Source organism: Onychostoma macrolepis, chromosome 12 (assembly GCF_012432095.1).
Source record: "Onychostoma macrolepis isolate SWU-2019 chromosome 12, ASM1243209v1, whole genome shotgun sequence".
Taxonomy (NCBI): domain Eukaryota; kingdom Metazoa; phylum Chordata; class Actinopteri; order Cypriniformes; family Cyprinidae; genus Onychostoma; species Onychostoma macrolepis.
In genome coordinates this window covers 5,133,662-5,159,435 of record NC_081166.1, presented here as the reverse complement: position 1 = coordinate 5,159,435, position 25,774 = coordinate 5,133,662, and the positions used below count along the sequence as shown (strand labels likewise).

At 37.6% G+C, this 25,774-nt stretch overlaps 1 protein-coding gene across 5 annotated transcripts in view; it reads left to right on the top strand.

Moving 5' to 3' along the window:
- LOC131551374 (cadherin-18) overlaps nt 1–25,774 on the top strand; it is a 225,939-nt gene that overhangs the window by 152,121 nt on the left and 48,044 nt on the right. For all 5 annotated transcript variants that reach the window (XM_058794302.1, XM_058794298.1, XM_058794300.1 and 2 more), the window contains 3 exons: nt 19,855–20,022; nt 21,735–21,922; nt 25,364–25,617. In XM_058794302.1, coding sequence (XP_058650285.1) covers nt 19,855–20,022; nt 21,735–21,922; nt 25,364–25,617 — 610 coding nt within the window. The remainder of the gene's footprint in view (nt 1–19,854; nt 20,023–21,734; nt 21,923–25,363; nt 25,618–25,774) is intronic.

The following is a 25,774-nucleotide window of genomic DNA, read 5'->3' as shown; positions in this document are numbered from 1 at the left end:
GAACACAAATATAGACGACGAGTGGGATTAAAAACTTTAGATAAAGCACCATAGGAGATAGAAGAGAAGCCTGCATGAATCAATTCAACCGAGAAAGCACTAGTCAATAGTCAATCTTGCTTTGATTATATGGTAAGCGCAGCCGTATTGTTTTGGGCTGGATGAGATGATTGTGGTCATTAGGTCAGCAGATGCACCCAGAAAGAATAACAAAGTCATGGCCAGAAAAGGACATGTCATTTAGGAGGAGAATGCTGTACTAGTAATATACAGTTTAATTTAGTTCAGCTCTAACTGGTGGCAGTTACAGAGGCACTGTAAACAAGTTTAATGCCATGGTTATGGCTTTGTGCTCAACATTCCTATGCAATGCAATAAATAGCAGTTAACTAAAAGCAATGGCTTTATTTCTTTATTTGGTTAGTTCATTTCCATTTGAACAGAGGAGATACAGGGTTGAAAATATGTATCACAGCTTCTGAAAAAAATAGAAAGTAATATAACAATAAATAATAAATTAAGCAGAACAACTGTTTTCAACACTGATAGTAATAAATGGTGTTCCAGTGGATGGAAGCTTTCTAGATATTTATTATTTATTTATTTATTTATTTTATGGAAATCTGATGATTTATTCAGCAAGTATGCATTAAAGTTATTAGAAGTGACACTTTTAAACTCTCTGAAAAAAAGGAATCACACAAAAATATTAAGCAGCAGAACTGTTTTCAACATCGTTAATAAGAAATGTTTCTTAAACAACAAATTATCATATTTTTCATGATTTCTTATAGATCTTGTGACTGAAGACTGCAGTGCTAATGCTGAAAAAAATTAGCTTTGCATCACAGGAATAAATTACATTTAAAATAAGTTAAAATAGTAAACTGTATTAAAAAAAAAAAAATAGATGCAGCCTTGGTGAGCATAATAAACTTCTTTCAAAAGCATTTAAAAAACAAACAAACAAAAAAAAAAAAACAAGCTTTGAACAGTATAGTGTACCTTTCCTAACAAGCTGTGCAATTTGAGGTATTATTAATGTCTGTAGCACAAACAGTTTTTTTCAATCAATAACCTAAACTATGAGCAACAGAAATAGTGATGTTCTTGTTTTTTCCTAGTAAACAATGCTAATAATTGTCACAAACTAAGCAAGTTTTGTATACTCCTGTTGATCTGTGATTTGAAACGGAACATATTCTTTAGAAATAAAAGCCAGCATTGTTCTGTGAAGACAGCTCATTATCAGCTAGTGGCAATGCAGAGGCCCAACACGTCCCGCTCACTGGCACACATAAAGCCAGACAATAAGCTTGTTAATAAGTGAGGTCGGATCTTCGTATTCCCCTTTTCTTGTAAGAGGTTCCAGGGAGTAATCAGGATTGCCGATTTCAGAGTCCTCGATGATGGGTAAAGCGTAGCAATCTCTCTTTCTCGTACGCACACACACACATACTCTCAGTTAAGTAGGCTAATTTCTCTGCTGATCAGGGAGTCTGGAGGGTTTGAGCATGTGAGCTTCGAGCTTCTCTGACACAGATCAGGGACTCTCTAAAAGGAAGGATTAGTGCAACTTCCTGTTCTGATCAAATTAGAAAAGCATGCCAGTTTGTCAAGGCCTTCCCCAGCCGCTAATGCTTTCCAACGTATTACCAAGTCCTCCTGCGCTATTTTTACCTCCAGAGACAAAAAGAGCACATATTTATCACCGACAGATTTTGCTCAGTATGTTCTATGCAGTAAGTATTCGTTTAAACTCTTTGAATTGGGTGCAGTTTCAAAATTTCAGCAGTTTGCTGTCTACCATTAGCACAAGAAGTCAGCTTGAAATCAAAATTGGTCTTATTGTGCACCATTCATGGATGCATGCTCTTCTATACTATAAGTACTATATATATATATATATATATATATATATATATATATATATATATATATATATATATTTATTATTTATTTTTAAATGCCTCTTAAACTTTTAAAAATAACTTGTTTACCTTTTTTAATACACAATAACACATTTAATCTGATTAACAAAAATAAAGGGATAGTTCACCCAAAATGAAAATATTCTTAAATTGCTCATCCATGTACAATGTTATTTTAATATTATTTATTTACTATTATAGGATTTATTAGTATTTAGATATTAATTTTTTATCATTCTAGAATCATTCTTATATTTTTAGCTTTCATGTATGTGTATATATATGTACATATTTAACAACTAACTGAAATAAATTGAAGTACTAGTCACAAAACCAAAATCTACTTCTAAAACAAATTCTAGAATCACTTATATTTTTAGATTTCATGTGTGTGTGTGTGTGTATATATATATATATATATATATATATATATATATATATATATACATACATACAGTCATGGTGCACACAGCAGGGAGGAACGAGGAGACGAGGATAACTCAAAATACAGTCTTTAATAAATCCAAAACAGACGGGGCAGGGCAGGGCTGGGCTGGGACACACAGGAACAGTAGTAACGAGTAGACCAACGGGAGTAACGAGTAGACCAGACAAAAACTAACTGAACAGGCAGGAACTAAATACACATGATAATCATAGATAATTAGACAAACACAGCTGGACGAGAATTAACTAATAATTACACTTAACAAGGACAGGAACATGACCAAATAAGGAAACACATAACACACACGACAGAGGACTGACACATATACATACATTACATGTATATACATACATATACATACATTATTTATTATACATATACATACATACATACATACATGAAAGATAAAAATATAAGAATGATTCTAGAATTTGTTTTAGAATTAGATTTTGTTTTTGTGACTTTAGTACTTATTTCAGTTAGTTGCTAAGGAAATATTTATAATTTTAAGTTCAGGTTTTTCATTGAATTTATTTTAGTAATTTTTATTTTATTTTACTTGGTTTTTATTAACAAAAAATATTTTAGTTTTTTCATTTAACAATAACACTGCTGTAAGTTTTTTTTTTTTTTTTTTTTTTTTCAGTAGGGTTCAAAACATTGGACCCCAGTGACTTTCATTGTATGGACAAAAAATTAATTAAATATAAATTTAAATTTGCATACATACATTTTTGTTTTTTATTTTTTCTCCACAGATGAAAGTCATACAAGTTAGAAATGACACAAGCATGAATAAATGATGACAGAGCTGTCATTTTTGAGTGAAAGTTTGGGTGCAATCTAATCCCAAATGTTAAAAACCACCAGATTAGAGAAGTAAACTGCACAATATCCTGTGTGAACCGCTCTTAGCACTAGACCAGGCCAAAGGTAATTTCCCATAATCCCCTTTGCTCACCTAGACTGACCTTCTCTATAAAAGCACAGGCTGTGAAAAGCGAGGGAGCGAGAGGGAATAAGATGGAGTGATAGGAGATTCCAAGTGGTGTGAGGAAGAGACACGTAAAAGGCTTAAACCAGTTTTGCTCACTCAGCTAACCCTGGGTCAGACTCACCACTTGTTTCTTGTCCCTCGCTGGTTTCCATAGAGATTTCCTCCAAGTAAAGGGAGAATACTATGGGACTCTTAAATGCTTCTGGTCTAAAGTGCCCTCTGATGGAAGGATGGCTGGGGGTTTTCGTTATTTGGGGGCTTCCTGGAAGCCTACTTGTACATCCTAATAACAAATACTACACTCTCCCTCATTTACAGCAAGCCTGTTTCATATTTCCTCAAGAGCACTTACCAATCCCACACAATAAACTTGAGTGATAGCTGCGGAGAGACACTCCCTCACCCCTGACGGATGAAGAAAAGGTCACAACATTAGTCTTTGTGTTGTTTTAATGGAGTGAATGGCTGTGTGCCAGAGACTTGTGTTGCCTTAGGAGCCTAGGTTAAGTAATGCTGCAGCTTGGGTAATATCTCTGCTACGCCGCGGGGGCTCGAGCGTGGCAGGCTAGAAATGGAGTTATGGCGTTAAAACAGGAGAAATGGATGGGAGATTCATTTTGGAAAGTTTACAAACCTCTTTTTGTACCCATGTGCTGGGCTTTTGTTCGCTGAGATGCATTCTGGGAAATCTTCCAGAGTACGCTTGCGTATTAGAAGACAATTTGGATGCGTTCATGACTTTGTTTATTTCATGCCTCTTCTCATCTGTAAATTATCAGCTCCCAGAACAAGGGCTGGTGACAGATCCAACAGGTTTGATGGGTGGGAAGGGGACGGACTGCTTGGGGTTGGGATGTTGGGATTCACAGAAGATGAAGCATAAATGAAAGAGTGTATTAAACAACAAATGCAGCCGAGCTGGATTACTCAAACCTTCATCTATGATGTTTTGTAAACGGCAAGTGCCAAATGTCACAGGTTTTCTAGGTTGTGATGGGTGCAATCCCGGGTTATTATTGGTAACTACAATTAAAACCATTTCTAATGATTTTAAAATAAAATATTAATGAAAAAAAAAAACACATAACACCTGAAATGTAACTTTTTTTTCTTCAGTAAAATCAGTCTAATATATTTTTGTTCATCAATATTTGTTATTTTTATTTTGAGAAAATTGTATGGTACTAATTAATATTTATGCAATAATTATGATCAATTTGTCCCATTGAAAATAGTATTTTATTTTTTTTATTTTTTAAAATTATTTTTCAATGTATGCAGTATTTCAGATGTAAATAGACACTAGGCCTTTAAAATCCAATTTTTTAATGCAGATTAGCACCTCCTGGTGTGTGCAAAGAAAGAAAAAACATGTAATTTCACGGTGTAACCACTAATTGCCTGTATAGGACTCTATAGAGAGACTTGTGAATTCCCTCGTTGTTTTTAGACAATTGTTTACTTTTATTAGGTTGTGGATTTAAATGTATATTTAGGCATTCTCAAAGACTACTTTTTGTCAAGGTTTTTGCATTATTATTATATAGGTTATTATGTAGTTTTTTTCATTATTATTACTACAGTCAACCCTGAACACAGAAAGCATTTTGTTACACAAAACATTAAAACTCTATAAAAATGTAACAAAAATGAACAGCAATGCTTTATCAGAGCCTTATTTCAGTCTTCGAACTCATTTTGGCTCTAAAGTTAATTTTAGTGTGTATAATTGTTTATGTGTGTGTCTGTGAGTGTGTGTGACTGGATGTATCTGTTTTACACTCTTGATGTTTTAGAGTAGAGATGTTCCGATACCCTTTTTCCCTTCCCGATACCGATTCCGATACCTAGGCTTAGGGTATCGGCCGATACCGAGTACTGATCCGATACCCGGGTGTGTATCTGGTTATACAGTTGTATGTACTACTAGCCCTGAATGAATTGATACAATTATTTTAGGGTGTGCTTCACCATATATAGATAGATAGATAGATAGATAGTCTGGCGAGTAATTTTAACTGAATTTAGGACCGGTGGTGGTGCTTTTTTGGTCATTTAGTGTTTCTGTAAAAATGGGGAAAATCAATAATACTGATAAGATAATAATCATACTATGAATTCTACTAAGAACAATATAAAACGCACTAAGGATTAACGAGTTGCTGGATTCATGAATATTAATCACATTGTCTGCATTGGCTCGAACGGATTTGCCGAAATCAAAACAGGGACCAGCCAATGAGATTGTCGTTTGCGCATTAGCTCCGCCTACTACCGGAGAACCCGGCAGTTAAGCTGAAGAATTCCAAAGGAACTCCGTTATTTTGACAGAAAAATACAACAAAGAATAACGTTTACATACCATGCAGAATTGACAGGCTACATGTAAGACTCCCTCGCTCCCTCTCTCTCTCTCTCTCTCTCTGCGTGTGAGGAAAAAAGCAAAGCGACGGCGAGTCGTGCGCTTCACACTAGAGCTTACGGTACGTCAAATACAGGTGCGCTGCACGTTCATTCAGATGAGCTGAAAAATAGATCGCTTGACGGAGAGAGAAACTCTGAAGCGCTCAGTCAGAGTGTTCAGCGAGTGACAATATATCTGTGCTAAACTTATACATAGCCTCCCAGTAAAATCTGATCATTTATTAGCCAGTGGCTAATATTAGACATCATTTAGTCGACCAGGGTGAAGATTTAGTCGCATATGCGAGTGATTTAACTTACTGGCAATGTGCTAGCACGTTTGTATTTCTTCTTCGCTGCTCTAAATAGTGGTTGCTTGTGTGGCAACACAGCACAACTTCCTGTGTTTGCATTCTGAGCAGCGAAGAAGAATTGATTTCCGATTTGCAGCGTTAAGCAAAGCTAGCGCGCATAACTATAGGTCTTGTTTAAAAATTGTATCGGATCGGTACATGGGTTCAAGTAATCGCCGATACCGGTGCCAGAATTTTTTGTGGTATCGGTGGAATTTCCGATACTAGTATCGGAATCGGAACAACCCTATTTTAGAGTATAACCCATTCCTTGCTGTCCACTTTTTTACTGCATTGTAGTTGAATTATTGATTTTATTTTACATATTTGCCGTGTTACTGTCACGACATTTTATAGGTGTGTGTGTGTGTGTGTGTGTGTGTGTGTGTGTGTGTGTGTGTGTGTGTGTGTGTGTGTGTGGGGTGGGGTGGGGTGGGGTGTGTGTGTGTGTGTGTGTGTGTGTGTGTGTGTGTGTGTGTGTGTGTGTGTGTGCGCTCACGTGTGTGTGAGTGGACGTTGTAACAAATCAGCTCCAAAGGGAAATGTATATAAATAATTACAATGTCACGGTCCTGCTGGAGCCAGGGAAACGCGGGGACCAGGAGTTTCTTCCAACATAGACTTTATTTTGGAATTGCAGGAATGCAGGACACACGAGTAACAATTAACAACCCACAAGACGAGAGGGAAACACAGGGCTTATGAACGGAACCAAATCAAACGAGGAGAACTGTAACAGGTGGGGAACAAATCAAACACGGCTGGAGACTAAAGAACTCATAATGACAGGAACAGGAACAAACCAAATATGGGCACGAGAGGAGGGGAAACACAAGACAGGACTGACATACAATTAATTATGATTAATTACAATTATTTATATCGGCTGACAGTAATAACTGTAGCAGAATTAAATTGCCATCAACTGATCTGTTCATCCAGTACAAGTTCATATCAACTCTAAGAAAGGATATTTCCGTGGCCACAGAAAATACTCTCCTATTAATGCATTAAAGCATGTAGCGAGGGTCAAAATCGTAAAGAGACATTGATTTGCAAGGCAGAACCAGAAACTCATGTAATTTGTGCGCACAACTTTTATTAACTAAACGCTAACACACATAACTAATCTAAACCAACAAACGAATAAACATACACTCACGCGTACATACAAAAGGGGAGCTAAAGTGGATGAATTAAGCCATTAGAGAAACCAGAGAATGCAGTTATGGAAAGAGTCAGTTAACCACCTTAGTAAACACCTGGGGTGTCAATACACAAGAACATATACAAGAACAGTAATAATATACACAATGACCTGAAGATATGTGTGTTCATTCAAAGAAAGGTTTTTCTATGAATTAATTAGAGAAGGGCCCGGAGTCATCCACAGACATACTAGCACCCAGTATGTGTATTGGGTGAGGGGTCTGTGATTATTTGTTAATCTAATAACTAATTGATTTGTTAAATCAAATGAAAAATGGTGTGTCTGATTGGTCAAAATGCTACAATGTGTTGCACTCTAGATGTTTTAGAGTTTCACCCCTTCATTGCTGTGCATTTTTCTCTGCATTGTTGGGGATTTGTAGATTGTACACACAAAAATTTCTGTATTTTTGATTTTTTTTTTCCCATTTCCCATTCATGTCCTATGGTCGGTCATTTATTTTTACGACCACTTAGCTTTTTCGAATTATGCCCTCAATTTTTTTTTTTTTTTTTTTTTTTTGTGTGTGTTCACATACCAAGTGCTATAAAAGTCACAGAGTTTTGTACAATTCTGGTGAAGCTACGATTTTTACAAATTCAAAGTGTAAAATTCTCCGGTCAGAAATGACCAAAGACCGCACAAGAGTTAAATAAAAACTATAAACATATATTTAAAAAAATAAACAGGACAGAAACGAACAGCATTTCTAAAACTTTAACTGAAATTAAATGACATTAAACAAGAACAGAAAATATTGAAATTAAATCTGCTTTAAAATATTAAGAAATGTTTTATTTATTTATTTTATTTTGTTAAATTGTCAAATGTTTTTTATATTTATTTCATAATTGTAATCTATGTCATTTATTTATTTGTTTGTTTGTACTTTTATTGTTTTGACCTTAAAAGTTCAGATGGGTTTAATTTTATTTAAAAAACTATTAATAGTGTGTCAATAATTCAATACACTCTCAGAAAAAAAAAAATAGCAAAAATATTAGTTCTTATTGGAACCTATATGTACCATTTAGGTATTATATGTATATTTCGGGCACTAATATGCACCTTTAAGTACTAATGTGCACCCTGAAGGGTTAAAATAGGTTTCAAAGGGTACCGATGCAGTGACAGTTTGTTTGTTTATTTATTTATTTTTTATTTTTTTCTCTCTCTGAGAGTGAAATAGCTGTGATCTGGTTTTCTTGCATCACTGCACTCACTTGTAGTGCAGATTGAGTATAATGACTTTCCTTCTCGACCTTTTGATGTCACCAAACCCTCTTGACTAAAGTGCTAATGAGTTTCCTAATAAATATTGTACATTTCTGTGCAACCCTGAGGAAAAGATCAGCATATATTTTTTTGGAAGCTGATCCTTGGCATGGGATGCTTGTGTACCCATCAGGCATCAGAACTACAGTAGCTTGACCGACTACGGCTTCACTAGGAAAAAAAGAAGGAAAAAAAAATATATAGTTGACTATCAGAAAGAAACCAGTTTTGACCTGCATTAACTAGCATAAACTAGCTTTCACGCTGCTCTAAGCTATTTTGCAAGCAAAGAAGAGTTTGTTCAGTGCTGGTGCAGTGCACTTGTGTTAATGAAATTTGTATTTGATATGATAAACTAAATTAGACTACATGCATTTCATGAAAATTTTTGACTTCATGGGGATAATGCTTTTAATTTATCTATCTGTTTGTTCTTTTAATATTGTATATACAGTATATGTCACGGATCAGCCAGGCTCCACCACCAACCTCACAAAGTGATCAACTCAAATCAAATATAGTACTCAAATCAAACGATCTGTCGGACCTCAGTAGGTACCAGTCTATGCTCACATCCTTCTCTGCTAAAGTCCACACTGCCAAATCCTCACATTTCCGCAACAAGATCGACAGCGCCCAGACATGCGTAATCTCTTCAGAACATTTAATTCCTCCTCTGTCCCCTCCACCTCCTCCCTCCACCTCTATTACAGCTGATGACTTTGCCACTTTCTTTACAGACAAAACTAGATCAATCAGTGGTCAGTTTTCACCTCCACGCACACAGGACCCTCACCCTACCACATCCACTGCTAAAACTCCCATCTTTTCTTTCTGTCCACTCACTGAAGCTGAAGTATCCAAGCTTCTCCTCTCCAACCATCCTACAACATGTCCTCTTGACCCAATCCCCTCACACCTTCTCCAAGCAATCTCACCCACACTCTTACCTGCACTCACACACATCATCAACACATCCCTACTCACAGGTAACTTCCCATTGCGTTCAAGCAGGCTCGGGTAACCCCACTGCTCAAAAAACCTACATTAAACACTTCTCTTATAGAAAACTACAGACCTGTCTCTCTCCTTCCGTTCATAGCGAAAACACTTGAACGAGTTGTCTTCAACCAAGTCTCACTGTTTCTTTCACAGAACGACAAACTGGATGCTAAACAGTCAGGTTTCAGGAGGGGCCATTCAACTGAGACTGCGCTTCTCTCGGTCACTGAAGCCCTGCGAATTGCAAAGCCCATTCCAAATCATCAGTCCTCATTCTGCTGGACCTATCTGCCGCTTTTGACACTGTCAATCATCAGATACTCCTGTCCACCCTCTCATCACTGGGCATCTCTGGCATTCCACTTCGCTGGTTTGAATCCTATCTCACTGGTAGGTCTTTCAGGGTGGCCTGGGAGGTGAGGTATCCAAAGCACATACACTGGTCACTGGGGTTCCTCAGGGATCAGTTCTTGGACCCTCCTCTTCTCCACATACACTACATCACTGGGTCCCATCATACAGGCACATGGATTCTCATACCATTGCTACGCTGATGACACACAGCTCTACCTCTCTTTTCAACCAGATGATCCAACGGTAACTGCAAGGATCTCAGGTTGCCTGGCGGACATCTCGGCATGGATGAAAGAACATCACCTGCAGCTCAACCTGGCAAAGACTGAGCTTCTTGTCCTCCCTGCCACTCCGACTCTACAGCATGACTTCACGATCCAGTTAGGTTCATCAACAATAACCCCATCAACTTCGGTCAGAAATCTTGGTGTAATCTTTGATGATCAGCTGACCTTCAAAGACCACATTACAAAACTGCTCGATCTTGCAGGTTTGCACTATATAACATCAGAAAGATCAGGCCCTTTCTGACAGAGCATGCTGCACAACTTCTTGTCCAGGCCCTTGTCATTTCTAGGCTGGACTATTGCAATGCTCTTCTGGCTGGACTTCCGTCTAATACAGTCAAACCTCTACAAATGATTCAGAATGCAGCGGCACGACTGGTCTTCAACGAGCCCAAAAGAGCCCATGTTACACCTCTCTTTATCTCCCTGCACTGGCTACCAATCACGGCTCGCATCAAGTTCAAGACACTGATGCTTGCATATAGAACAACCACTGGCTCAGCACCCGTTTACTTGCACTCTCTATTAACAAACTACATCCCCTCCAGAAATCTGAGATCTGCTAGTGAGCGACGCCTCGTGATACCATCACAGAGAGGCGCAAAATCACTCTCTAGATCATTCTCATTCACCATTCCTGGCTGGTGGAACGATCTTCCCACCTCTATCCGGAATGCTGGATCCCTGTCAATCTTCAAGCAACAACTGAAAACTCATCTCTTTCGACAGCACTTGACTTCATCCTAAACTTAAAAAAAAAAAAAAAAAAAAAAAAAATATTATCTTTACTTATTCCTTCCTTTGGTAGTTTGTATTTATTTGAACAATGTCTGAGACTTGGTGTTGCAAGCACTTCGTATGTCTGATTGCCTCTTCAAGATTAATCGCTCGATGTATTCCCCAATTGTAAGTCGCTTTGGATAAAAGCGTCTGCTAAATGACTAAATGTAAATGTAATGTAAATGTGATCACAGTCACCTGAGTTTTAATCCAAGCCACCTGCACCTCATCAACACTCATTAGACCAGCCCTACTTAAGCACACACCTCACATCCGTCATTGTCCGATCTCGATCACACGAAGTGGACTCTCACCTTCTATGCTCAGATACTTACCTCTCGAGTACTTGCCTTCTATCCCAGGTCATCGGTGGTCCTCCGTATCTCCTACGCCTGTCTGTCTTCATCCGTCGCCCCATCTTGCATTCGGAGTCAGCCTGAGGTGTGTGTTCACCCAGTCCTCCACGAGTTCCTGGCAACGCAACCAACATCAAGATATCCTTTATCGTCTATCAATACCACAGTTACCCTCTCATTCATCCTGCCATACTTACCCATCTGCTGATCTCAATAAACTCCTCAGTATTATCCATCATTCTCTGTGTCTGGTCTACTTCACGTAACATATAAATATATTTAAAAAAAAAAAAAAAAAAATATATATATATCTTTATTTATTTTCTATCCATCTGTCTTTTGCACTTTTGTTCTTTATTTATTTATTTTTATCTTCATGTTTATTTTTATTTGTTTATATTGATTTGGAAAGTCCAGTTATTAAATGTTTTTTTTTGGCCTTAGATATGGGCTTGATTTCCTGTCATCTCTTTTGACTTAGGCCACCTAGAAACCACTAAAACACCCTAGCAACACACAGCTGACGCCGTCTGTACAAACCCAGTAAGAAAGTTAAATTGTATGTCAGCTCTCTTGGGTATTTTCGGAACAGTACAAGATATTCAGGTCTGTCCCTAAGGCTTTCAGCAGCCTTTGCCCTGCTCTGGCTGTGACAGGTGACAATGGTCAACCTCACTTGCCCTGCATGTTAATATTGTCACCTGCGGTCACTCATGCCTCGACCCGCATCTAATGTTCTAACCTGCCCACGCACAGCTAATCCTGAACCTGTCAACCCGACACTCTTCACATGCCATCATCTTCATTTCTTTGCGTGTTTATTTTGGTTTATCATTATCATGAGGGAAATGAAACAAAACAAGCATTTTAAAAGATTGTAGACAATAACCTAGAAAACCGACGGTTATTTATGGTCTACACAAAACCACTTTTCACTGTAATAATGACAAATCAATATTTTCTCTCTGTTTGCACTTCATAAATTAAAGTGAAAAATGAATCAGTCAATTACAGGGATGCAAGCGGTGCGCTGAATTCCTGTTTATAGACCGACTCAAACGCCCAGCCTGTTTATTCATGAGTCTGTAATCTGTTCTTTAATGGCTTGTGTGGATTGACTGCGTGTCACAGTCGAAGCCCTCTATCAGAGGGAGCCGCAGGATACCGACGCTATTGTTTTCAAGCAAATATAAAGCAGGATTGGATTGCCTGATAACACTTCCATTTTGTAAAGAGCAATCGTTCCTGCCGTTCCTCCTTGACTGAACATCCCTCAAATCTGACTCAAATAAAATCTAACATTCTCAACATATTTGGCCCGTCTGGATGAGTTTCTGTGGCTGTCGGGATGCAATCACAGAGGAAGAAAAGCTTTCAGCATTGATAATAATAAGAACTGTTTCTTGAGCACCAGATTTAGCATATTAGAATGATTGTGACACTGAAGACTGGAGGAATGGCTGCTGAAAATTCAGCTTTGCCATCACACAAATTAGATTTAAAATAATATTAAAATAGAAAACATATTTTAAATTGCAATATTATTATACAATATCGCTGTTATTTTACTGCATTGTTGATCAGATTAAGCCTCACAGAGCATTAGACTTCTTTCAAAAATATTAATACATTTTTCCAACCCAAAACTTTTGAACAGTATTCATTATGTATATACTGCTGACTGCCATTGCCTTACTGAGCAATGGCCCCTATTTTATTTTATTTTATTTATTACTTTTTAATTAATTTATTTATTTATTTAGCAATTTATTTAATATTTTGACATGTTTATATTATGCACAAATTTTGTTTTTTTATCAAACAGGTTGAAATTTTCTAACTAAACCACAGAGCACTACAGAATCCATAAAATCTTTAATTCATTTTTTCATTTAAGTTTTTAAAATATTTATTGTGTGTTGGAATATTTTAGATTGAAAATAAGCAGCTAAACCATAAAACACCACAGAATCCATAAAATCCATTGATTTTGGTGCTGTTGTTTTATATCACCTCCTGGAGGAAGATGTGATTAGGAACTGGCCAAAGATGTGATCTTTGATTTCCATCTGACTACGGGTTTATTCATAGATGAGGACTTTAGTCTGAGACACAAAACAAAGGAGAGAAGGAGAGGGAAGCAGATTTGGGAGAAAGAAAGAAAGAAATGGTGTGACAATGAGATGGAGGAAAGGAACTGATAGACATTGTGTGACACATTGTGTGATTCAGAACCTGAGATGTGTTTGGACTGGTTAGTCTCAGAGTGGATTGCCACTGAATTGGATTCTGGATTTACTTTGGACTTAAATGTACCCAATATTACGTAAATATCAAAAAGATGTGTAGCTAAATTTTGGACAATGCATTAAAATTCTAACTAAAAGCAATAGCAATATTCTCTGTAATGGCAGCATCATATCTGTTACACTGTGGCACAATGTTGCTTCTGGGCAGCAAAAAGACATTTAAGCAATTCCTCAAAACATACAAATAATTCATTTGACTCTAAATGTAAAAACAAATGTGAATCATATTTTTGGATGGGTGAAAAAATGTGAGCACAGTTCTCTAGAGCAATATGTGTGACCTCCACATCCTGCACCAAAATGCCAGGGAAACATTTTAAAATGTTTGCCAGAAAGCAGTGCTTTTTATTGCTTTATCTGAAGTCATTAATTTTATTATGATTTTTTTTCCAATGTTATTCATGTACAAAAGTGAAAAATGAGTTTGTTATCCTGAGGTAACATTATTCGTAAACAATTATACTATTTAACTGAAATTTCAACTGTCAGGAGACAGGATTGTGCAGAGCTATCGTTTGATGACTCTTCTGTGAATGTTTTTGTGTCTCTGTGTGTTGTGTAACTGCATGTGTGTGTCATTGTTGAGGTGTGTGTGATTGAATGGCTGCAGATGACAGTTCAGTTCACCAGTACTTCAATGTTTTGTTCTCATTTGAATGCTAGTGTAAGGTGTGCAGAAAAGACTTTACAGACACTTACGCTTACCTATTTTATTTTAACAAGCCGTGCAAACAGTCACGGCTGCATACGATTGTTTTGAAGCCAAAGCCAAGAATGAAGTGTAGATATGAGCCATCGATGTGTCAGTGTGAAATTTATTCACATGTGTGTTATTTGGCAGACACATTTTTATATATAAAATTTTTTTTTTTTTAAATATGTATATTGTCACGGGGTGAAGAATCACACAACAAGGACCGTTCCAATAAATGCCCCGGAGGGTGGATTTATTGCCTCAAAAAGAGAAAAATAGCAAACAGGTGTAGAGGTGCGCTGGTGCAGTCGATCTCTTCCTCTGTCTTTGTGCAGGGTGCCCGTGCTTGTGCTCGTGCTCTATGGTGGCTGCTTGGTCACATGCTGCAATCTGGAGGTGTAAAGAGATCAGAGAGAGTGGTTAGCTGCAGTCTTTCTGGAGGTTGAACTCAACAGTGGCGAGGTCTGCTGGGCTTATAAGGCAGCTGGGACTGATCAGCCGGTGATGAGGAAGTGCAGGCTTCCTTCGCCACATCCAGGAGGCCCCGTGGTTGCCGACCAAAGAGGAGCTCGAATGGGGTGAAGCCAGTTGAGGCTTGGGGGACCTCACGGATGCCGAAGAGGACGTAGGGGATCATGAGGTCCCAGTCTCGCTTGTCTTCAGCCACTACCCGTCATAACATCTGCTTCCGAGTCTGGTTAAAACGTTCCACCAGCCCGTCTGCTTGGGGGTGGTAGACCGTGGTCCTCAACTGCTTCACCTTCAGCAGCCGGCAGAGGTCAGCCATTAGCCGGGACATGAAGGGGGTTCCCTGATCGGTCAGGATCTCTGCTGGGATGCCGACTCGGCTGGACAGCAGGAAGAGCTCCTGCGCGATGGCTTTTGCTGTGGCCTTCCGCAGGGGAATCGCCTCTGGGTACTGGGTGGCGTAGTCGACGATCACCAGGATGTGTTCATGTCCCCGGGCAGACTTAGGCAACGGCCCCATGAGGTCCATCCCGATGCGCTCAAAGGGCACCTCAATGATGGGGAGCGGTATCAGCGGGCTGGGGGGAGGCTTCCTGGGTGACGTCACTTGGCAGGTGGGGCAGAACAGTTTCACCTCGGCGTCCATTCCCGTTGGATCGTGTTGGCCGGCCCGAGATGTCACGCCATGGGGTGTGAGTGTGCCAACTCCAACACGGTCTCCGTCTTCATCCGCGGTACCACCAGCAGTAATTTTTCCTCCCCCCTCCGCTGCGCGACACAGTATAGCAGACCGTTCTGAACCACAAAATGCGGGAGAGGATGGGGCCCAGGCTGAACTTCTTTTCCATCCAGGATCCGCACCTGGGCCCAACAATGCTTCAACCGGTCGTCCTCCCGTTGTTCCCGGCCAAATGAGCCCCCTCCCGTCACCTGCTGGAACACATCAAAGAAAAGATTAGGATTTTGAGAGGGGGACTCACCATCTCTCCCGCTATCCGAGGCCAGAAGAACGGGGCGTGGACGATGCCGCTTTGTTGGTGCCCGTTTCTGGCGCCCCGGGCTGGCAGGCTAGGTGAGAGCAGCTAGGAGGCGGTCAAACCCGGGCCAGTCTCGGCCGATCAACACAGGAACCGGGAGGTCTTTCATTACTCCTACCTCCACCGGCCAGGATCCTGAAGCAGCGGCGATGGTCACTCGGCGGGCTGGGACGTGCCGAGTGTCTCCATGGACACAGGTGATCGGCAGGAATGACTTGTATTCAGTGCGAGGGGCAAGGACGTGAGACTGGACCAGGCTGACGGTGCTGCCAGAATCCAGAACGGCCCGGAACGGTTTCCCATTAACCTTCACCACCGCTTCAGGGGCCCCAGCGAGAAGGTAATGATGCACGACGCAGCCTGCCAGCCAGGTTCGAGTGGGAGGTGTTGGCAGCTCCGTTGGCATGGGCTCATCCCGCGGGGAGGGGACCGCCGGCCTGCTTTGGTGTCGTGAGGTGCCCTCCGGCGTGCGTCACTCCTGGCCCACCCTCCGGGGAAACGGTGGCGCTCTCTCCCCAGTGTCCCGTTGCCAGCTCTATGGCCCCCACGAGCTCGAGCATCGTGGTCGGGTTTCGCATGCCGACCGCCTGTCGATGGAAGCGGGGAAGGGCCCGGAGGAGACGCTCGATGACCACGTGCTCCGCTACCTGGGCGGCCGAGGGGGATCAGTCCAGCAACCAGTGATGTGCGAGCCGCGTGAGCCAATCATCCTGAGGCAACCCTTCCGTGGTCGCGGTGTTCTCGAACACCTGCAAGAATGCTTCCACATCGTCATGAGGGGTCATTTTTGGGAGCAGCTTTGTTGCCTGTGCCCGGGCATCTGGTAGCGGAACACGTGGGGCGGCAGCGGCATGGAGAGCTGCGAGCTCCTGCTCGGTCTGTCCTTGCCGGGAGAGTGGTTAGCTGCAGTCTTTTTGGAGGTTGAACTCAACAGTGGCGAGGTCTGCTGGGCTTATAAGGCCAGCAGCTGACAAGCTGCAGCTGGGACTGATCAGCCGGTGATGAGGAAGTGCAGGTGTTCTGCCTCCGTTTCCAGGGCAACGCTGATGAGATATCGGGACGCTCGTCACAATATATATATATATATATATATATATATATATATATATTAGGGATGTCAACGTTAACGCGTTAACGCATGCGATTAGTCTAAAAAATTAATCGCTTGATAAAGTTGACCCCAACTTCTTGCCGTCATCGCAGCGCGGAAGGTTATCTATCATTGTGTGATGAGGGTACAGAGAACCAGTGTTGCCAGGGTAGCGGCACAAGTGGGCTGTTTTGAAAATACAGTCGCGGGAAAAATTACAGAGCCATGGGTTGCGGGGTTTTTTTTGCGGTTCGATCCTTTTACTAATGTGTATTTATACTTGGAATGTATCCCTGGCAACTTAAGACGGTTGTAACATCAAACAACGTAAGTTTCAGCCAGAGCATAACTTTACATATTAAGGCTTTTACACAGCAGAAATAAACATGACAACAGCCACTATAGATTATATAAGATAATAAGCACACGATTACGATAGGATATTTGTATGTGACTTTCTTGAGTGGAATGTGTACATCTGAAATGCTAATTTGTGCAGCTATATAAAAGGCTATAAATAGCATATTTTAACAACAGTAAACGACCAAATTCCACATGTGATCGCAAAAAAGACTCGATGGTGGTTTGAAGAGAGTTCTGAGTAAAAGTGTACTATTAATCTTATAAACTGTCTTATGAAGCATGATGCTAATATTAGCTCTAATGCAGCTGCAGAACAGGTCCAGTTCTTCTTCATAATGCATTTTGTCATAATACTTCACGTAAGGTCGCAAGAAAATGTTTTGTTGTATTTATTTAGAAATACTTTTGATAATAGTTGGGTAAATGTATACTGGGATTGAAGCGATGTGGCTTGGTAAGCGTTTTATTACCAGTATAAAGGCTGATAATGGCTGAAAAAATGATAAAAGGATAATAAGGATTATGTCTCATACCTGGCGGAAGTGTGAAAGGATCTGTTTCCTTAAACTAGTTTGTCATGCATCTTCATTTCAACACATTTACAGTATTTTAATTTAGTATTTACTAGTATTTTAAATTTGTGATTAATCATCATTAATCACAGTCCACGACTGTGATTAACGCGATTAAATCTTTTAATCGATTGACAGCACTAATATTGTGTATATATATATATATATATATATATATATATATATATATATATATATATATATATATATATATATATTATATACATGTGTGACCCTGGACCACAAAACCTTACGTCTTACGTCGCTGGGGTATATTTTTAGCAATAGCCAAAAATACATTGTATGGGTCAAAATGATCCATTTTTATTTTATGCCAAAATCATTAGGATATTAAGTAAAGATCATGTTCCATGAAGATATTTAGTGAATTTTCTACCATAAATATATCAAAACGTAATTTTTGATCAGTAATATGCATAGCTAAGAACTCAATTTAGACAACTTTAAAGGTGATTTTCTCAGTATTTAGAATTTGATGCACCCTCAGATTCCAGATTTTCAAATAGTTGTATCTCGGCCAAATATTGTCCGATCCTAACAAACCATACATCAATGGAAAGCTTTCAGCTTCAATTTCGAAAAATTGACACTTATGACTGGTTTTGTGGTCCAGGGTCACATATATATATATATATATATATATATATATTATAAGAAATTGAACAATGTGTGATGATCACCTAATGCCGAGTTCACACTGCACGATTTTCAAACTCATCGGCTCGCCATTGTTTTCACACTGCGTGACTATCTGGGGTAGCATTCAGTCGCTGCTGTTTTCACATTGCACGATGGATCAGGCAACAGGGGCTTTCACATTGCATGATTTCACAATAGGAAGACAACAAAACAAACGCAAAAAGTGATAAGGAAATAACGCGAGAACCAGCATGCGTCAGACCAGAGTTCTCGAGCAAGACTGGAAGTATTAAAAAAATATATAGCCCGCAAATTGTCTGTGTACCTTATCACTTCTCGCATGTGTTTGGCTGTAGTTTGCGGAGCAGACAGAGTTGTCGGCGATTCTTCCTGTTGTAAAGTCATGCAGTGTGTAACCTGTCGCCGATCTACCATGCAATGTGAACACAGCAGCGACTGAATGCTACTCCAGATAGTCGTGCAGTCTGAAAACAACGGTGATCCGATGACTTTGAAAATTGTGCAGTGTGAACTCGGCATAAGTGATGTTGCAATCAACTTTTTAAAATTATAGCATGTATTTAAGGAAAGGCAACAGTTATGTAAAGTCACTAGTCAATTTAATAATTATATAAAGCATTATTATTATTATTATTATTATTATTATTATTATTATAGAAATAATAACAATATTAATGCATCATATTCCTGTTCTTATAACAACATGATGCAAGAAATTAATGTTTAATAATAGTTATTATTATTATTATTATTATCATTATTATTAAATCATATTAATAACAACAACAATCATGCATCATATTGATGTTCTTAACAGCATGATGCAAGAAACTGTTTAATAATAGTAATTATTATTATTATTAAATCATATTAATATTAATAACAACAACAATAATGCATATTGGGGTTCTTAACAACATGATGCAAGAAACTGTTTAATGATAGTAACTGTTGTAATTATTATCATTAAGGAATATTAATAACAACAACAAGAATGCACCATATTGCTGTTCTTATAACAACATGATGCAAAAAAGAATGTTTAATAATAGTAACTATTATTATTATTATTATATACATAAGAAGAAAAAGAAGAAGAAGAAGAAATGTTTTTTAAACACTGGTTTCATCCATTATATTGGTAAAGCATTGTAATGCGGTTGCTTGTGGCTTATTGCTTTTATAGTGCAAATGATGTACATAATGTGTGCCGTATGTTTTGTGTGCATGTGTATGTTTTGCAGGAATCATCAGAACAGCGCTGGCAGACATGGATCGAGAGGCGAGAGAACACTACTCAGTGGTGATTCAAGCCAAAGACATGGCGGGGCAGGTGGGAGGGCTGTCGGGCTCCACCACCATCAACATCACGCTAACCGACGTCAACGACAACCCACCCAAGTTCCCTCAGAGTGAGTGATGTGAAACCAGTATGAAAACAAAACTGAGTGGCAACTAAATCAGCAGATGTTGGTTCTGCTCCAAGACCTGGTGAACAACATATAGTGAGGCAGCATTTGTATTGCTACCTATGTGCAGTCTTTTTTTTGTTTGTTTGTTTGAACACTCCATCCTGACTGAATCTTAAGCAAATCTGTGAGAGATTGAAGGACTTCTTGATTATTATGCTTTAGATCTTCGAAAAAAGAACCGAAATGGCTTGACCTTGCTTTTCTCCAATTCTTTATCTGCTGCAAAAACCCTCATTACTGTTTGAAGGTGAACCATACAGTATGCTGTTGTAATGCACTTTTTCTTCTCTCTCAAAGTAGGTTTTCACGCGTTTTCCAGACATTCATTAGAAAACTGTTCGTTTTCTCAAGGGCTTCTTATGGATACTACATAATTAGATGGAAGAGATGGAAATATGCATTGCATACTTTAGATGCAGTCTCGCTATCAGATGACTCATCATATAAATTGTGCATTGCAGTGTAATTTTTCACCATTAATTAACATGAAGAGAATAGAGGCAGGACCAACATGTTATATTGTGTAAGCATCCAATTATGAGACTTCTGTCTTGAGTTTTTGTGGTCTTATTTTTATCCACAGAAACAGAGCACCACAGCAGGGTTCTGGAAGTAAAATCACAGTAATTTCCTCCCTAGAAAAATGTATTTTTAAGAATAATGTAGAAACCTTAAGACAGATCTCTAAGATTAAGCGATGGCACAGTATATGCTTCTATGGATGCCACAAGTCCACTTCATTAAATCTTAGTTTATTTACCAATTTCTTTGTGAATAGCTACACTACCCATAATCCTGAAGATTCACCAATCGCAGAAGTTGCTGTTACTTGAAAACAGAGATACAATCCCCATTAATACTGCAATATTTTTAAAATATTATCCATCTATCTATCTATCTATCTATCTATCTATCTATCTATCTATCTATCTATCTATCTATCTATCTATCTATCTATCTACAGTATCTACCTATCATCTATCTGTCTGTCTTTGCACTTTTATTGTTTTATTTTTTTATCTTTATTTTTATTTGTTTATATTGATTTGGAACGATTTGGAATTTTGTTTGTTTGTTTATAGTAAATATTTTAATAAACTATTTATTTTATTTTATATATTTAATAAATATATCATGTAAAAATAAATATCAAACATATATAAGATTAAATATGGAGTAAATAATAGAATATATAACATAACATAAAACGTCACATGTACACACGCTGCACTTTTTTCTTTCTTTTTTTAATTCGATTGCATCACTTGCAGCAGTTATTTGTGTGTGTGTGTGTGTGTGTGTGTGTGTGTGTGTGTGTGTGTGTTTCTTCAGATTTTTAGTTGCTTTTCCTTCAGATCAAAGTTTTTGTCTCAGATATTTTGAAATCCCAGAAATACTTTGGAACAATAGTCGCCAAAAAGTGGACCATGACTGTTGCGCTCTATTGCATCCAACTTTTTTAATCAGGTGGTTTGGAACTGTGGGTGTGGCTGTTTTTGGGGTCTGACAGTTATATTGAAATCCTCCTAGAGTAGCTCAGTGTGGCTTGATCGGAGGCACAGCTGGATAGAGTCATCATGATAGCTATGCTTCAAAAATACCATCCAGCCAATCGAACAAACCACCATGCGAGCTTTTGTGTGTGTCTGCAGAGAATTACCAGGTGTTTGTCCCAGAGTCGGCACAGGTGGGGAAACCAGTGGGGAAGATCAAAGCCAACGATGAGGACATCGGAATCAATGCAGAGATCAAATACAGCATCCTGAACCCCGAGGGGGCCGGAATGTTCTCCATCTCCACAGACAAAGACACTAGAGAGGGTGTGATCACACTGAGAAAGGTATCGCTGTCATTTCTATTGGTGTTTGCCAAGGCAAAAATCACTACTATTATTGCTCGTTCTAGGGTTAGAGGCTTTCGTGAACCCTTAATAATAAGCCGCTGGTTCAACTATGGGTACTTTTGGTCTTGTGGACTTTTAGAAAATCAATTCTGTCAACAGTTTGTATCACTTAACAGTGTTCAACAGTGAATATACCAGTGCTGATAGCCATGTGGGCAGCACGCCAATATACAGCTCCGTGCGCTATGGGTGTCTTGAGTTCGAATCCCAGCTCGAGGATCCTACCCCCTCTGTCTTTCCACTTTGCTTCCTGTCAGAACTGTCCCATCATAAAAAAGGCAAAAAAGCCAAAGATAAATCTAAAAAAACAAAACAAAACAAAAAAAACACAGTGAGTATACATGCATCACAGGAGATCATGTCATTTCTGTCAAGATAGCAATGAAAATTGACATCATAGTAACATTTCTGCAACATCAATTTACAATTGAAATGATGTAAAAAAAAAAAAAAAAAAGTTTAATAGCATTCAGTGGTGGACATTTTAAATATACACTTACAGTATGCTCAATAAGGCCTTTATAAAAAATAAAGTTAAAATTGTATAATTATATTACAACTTAAGATAACTGTTTTCCATTTGAATATATTTTAAAATGTAATTTATTCCTCTGATGCAAAGCTGAATTTGCAGCATCATTACTCCAGTCTTCAGTGTCACATGATCCTTCAGAAATCATTCAAATTTGCAGATTTCTGATTTCCTGCTTAAGAAACATTTATGATTATTATCAATGTTGAAAACAGTTGTGATATTTCTTGTGATGCTTGCTTGTGATGTGATTTGATTTTATATAAAATGGCCTACTCCTTTGCTTTGCTAAACTGAATTTCATAGTCAGCATTTACATACATATTTAAAATTTCTTAAAGTTTTCAATCCATTTCTGTGACCTTCATATAAAAAAATTAATTTAAAAAAAACGAAGAAAAAAAGTGTTATCTGTTAATAAATCTAAAATCTGTTAGTTTTTTAAAAACTGTCCCCTGGGAAATAAATGTTCCAGTAGTAGAAATACCCAACTATTAAACTTTAGGTCTTAACTTGTCATTTATTATTGTGCTGATGCTGCAGATATGAACAATGTCTCAAATGTTGTGGTTTATTGAGGAGAGGTGGGCTATTACTTTTCTAAGTGATCAGACTTTCACTGGGTGTGTGATTAAAATGGACCAAAAAATCCCAGACTTGAACTGGAAGAGGACATGAGCCGTATCTGGGGAGTAGAAAATATTGCTTATATTATTACTGCAGTGAATATCTCAGAAGACTTTAACACTTTATGCATCCTCTGGAGATGACAAACAAACAGCAAAAATACAAAAGTAAAGGTGAAAAAAGCTGCAGTTATGCACAAAGCCTCATTAACAAGTTCAAAACTCTGAATAACCTCTGGATTGTAAAATGTTTTCAGTTTTTCACACTTTTCACTCGAGTGTTTCTTGCAGACCATCAACAAAAGCACAAAACAGGATGGCATAATTATCCAAGTCAAGATGTTGTCAAAATAGAGTAATATCTGAAGATGCTCACACTGATATCACTGACGGATATATATAATCTGTCCAGGCAGACTGGGTCAAGCAGACGTCTGGCGCTCTTCGGGGCTCAGATGCTCATTAATGGTCTCTTTTCTGTATTCTGAGCTTCTTCAATTCCCCACTCAGTCCCGGGGGTCAGGAAAGCTGTGAATTCAGTGAATACTGAGTTTTCCAAAAGCCAATCTTGTAAATAAATGCCTGCTAGATCTGTCCGGCGAGACGGCGGTGAAGGTCGTGCAGGTTTCATGGTGTTTACAGACGTGACCCCATCTAGAGAGCGATTTAACTTCTGCGCTCCGGAAGCAAAAAAGACTGACCTCAATATAATCTCAGCTCGTAACTTTTTGAAGTACTTGAAACCACTAGAAGCCACCAAGAAAGTAGCTAAAACTGACTGACTGAAAGCAAAGTATATGTATTATGCATTTTTGAAACAGTGTTATTTTAAACTATTTAATAATTTAAATTAGTTTTATTTTTAGATTTTATGTTTCATTTTATTTAATTAATTATTATTTTTAATTTTTTATTTACATTTTTTTTGTAGTTTTAAGTTTTAGTTTTAGTACTACAACTTAAACGAAATACATTTACATTTAGTTATTTAGCAGACGCTTTTATCCAAAGTAACTTACAAATGAGCACAATGGAAGCAATCAGAATCAACAAAAGAGCAATGATACGCAAGTGCTATAACAAGTCTCAGTTAGCCTAACTTAGTACAAGTAGAAAGTTTTTTTTTTTTTTTTAATTATATAATAAATAAAATGAAAACAGAATAGAGCAAGCTAGTGTTTATAGAGGCCCCATTTTTTGCTTTTTGTTAATTGTATAATAAATAAAATGAAAACAAATAGATAGAATACAAAAAGAATAGAGAAGCTAGTGCTAGGTTTTTTTGTTTGTTTGTTTTTTAAACAATCAGTTAGTAAATGAATAGAGTGCAAGTCTTAATGGGGCAAGTTTGTTTTTATTTATTTTTTTATTATTAAATAAAAATGTTTTGTATTATATTATATTATATTATATTTTATTTTATTATTTTATTTATTTTAATATAAAATAATAATATATAATTAATAATATTTTTATATAAAATGGCCTAATCCTTTGCTTTGCTAAAATTAATTTCATAGTTAATAGTTCATAGTTTCATTTCAAGTTAATGCTTATTTTTATTTAAAATATTTTTGTAATTTTAGGTTAACGTTTGTTTGTTTTAAATGTCTATATAGTTTTAAGTTTAGTATATTTAGTTGTAGTTAATTTAGTAATACAATATAAACTAAATGAAAATGAGAAATGTTGCCTTGAAACTAGCTGAAATAAACACTTTGTTAGATTTTATTTTATTTCAGTTAATTTTTTTTTTTTTTTTAATTAATACATTTATTGTTTATTTTTAATAGTTTAATGTTTATTTATTCATTTTTTAATGGTTTTAGTTAACAGTAATAACCATGATTTGTGATCAAATTATGTATATTGCAGTGTTATTTTAGTATCAGTGTTATACTATAGTTTTTCTCAGTTTTTGTTAATATTTTGAATTGTATTTTATTTTTAGATTTGCTGTTTTTATTTCAATTGTAGTTAAATTGTTAGTATTTAAAAATGTCTTTATATATATATATATATATATATATATATTTATATATTTTTTATTTATTTTTTTTTTTTACTTTTAGTTTATTTAGTTATAGTTATTTTTTTTTTTGCTACAATTTCAATTAATGTTTTATTTTTTGTCATTTAAGTTTTTTATGGTTTTAGTTTTTGTTAAAGATAATAACCTTGATTTGTAATGTAGTTCATTTTCCTGTTTTCTCTTTTTAGCCACTGAACTATGAGAAGAAGAAGCAGTACAGTCTTCACATCTCTGCAGAGAACACACACCTGGATCCACGCTTCTCGTATCTGGGCTCGTTCAAAGACGACGCCACGCTCAAGATCACAGTCGGAGATGTGGATGAGCCGCCCGTTTTCTCAATGGATTATTACATTATGGAGGTGTACGAGAACGCCAGGGTCGGAACTGAAGTAGGAGCCGTCACAGCGAGAGACCCAGACAGCAAAAACAGCCCTGTCAGGTGAGAAGACATGATGAAGGGTTAAAATAACACTTTAATAATAATAATAATTATTATTATTATTATTATTGTTGTTGTTATTGTTGTTTACTATTATTAGATCCATTATTATTGGGACCCATTGCTAGGTATATATGATTGAAGTTGATCATTTATT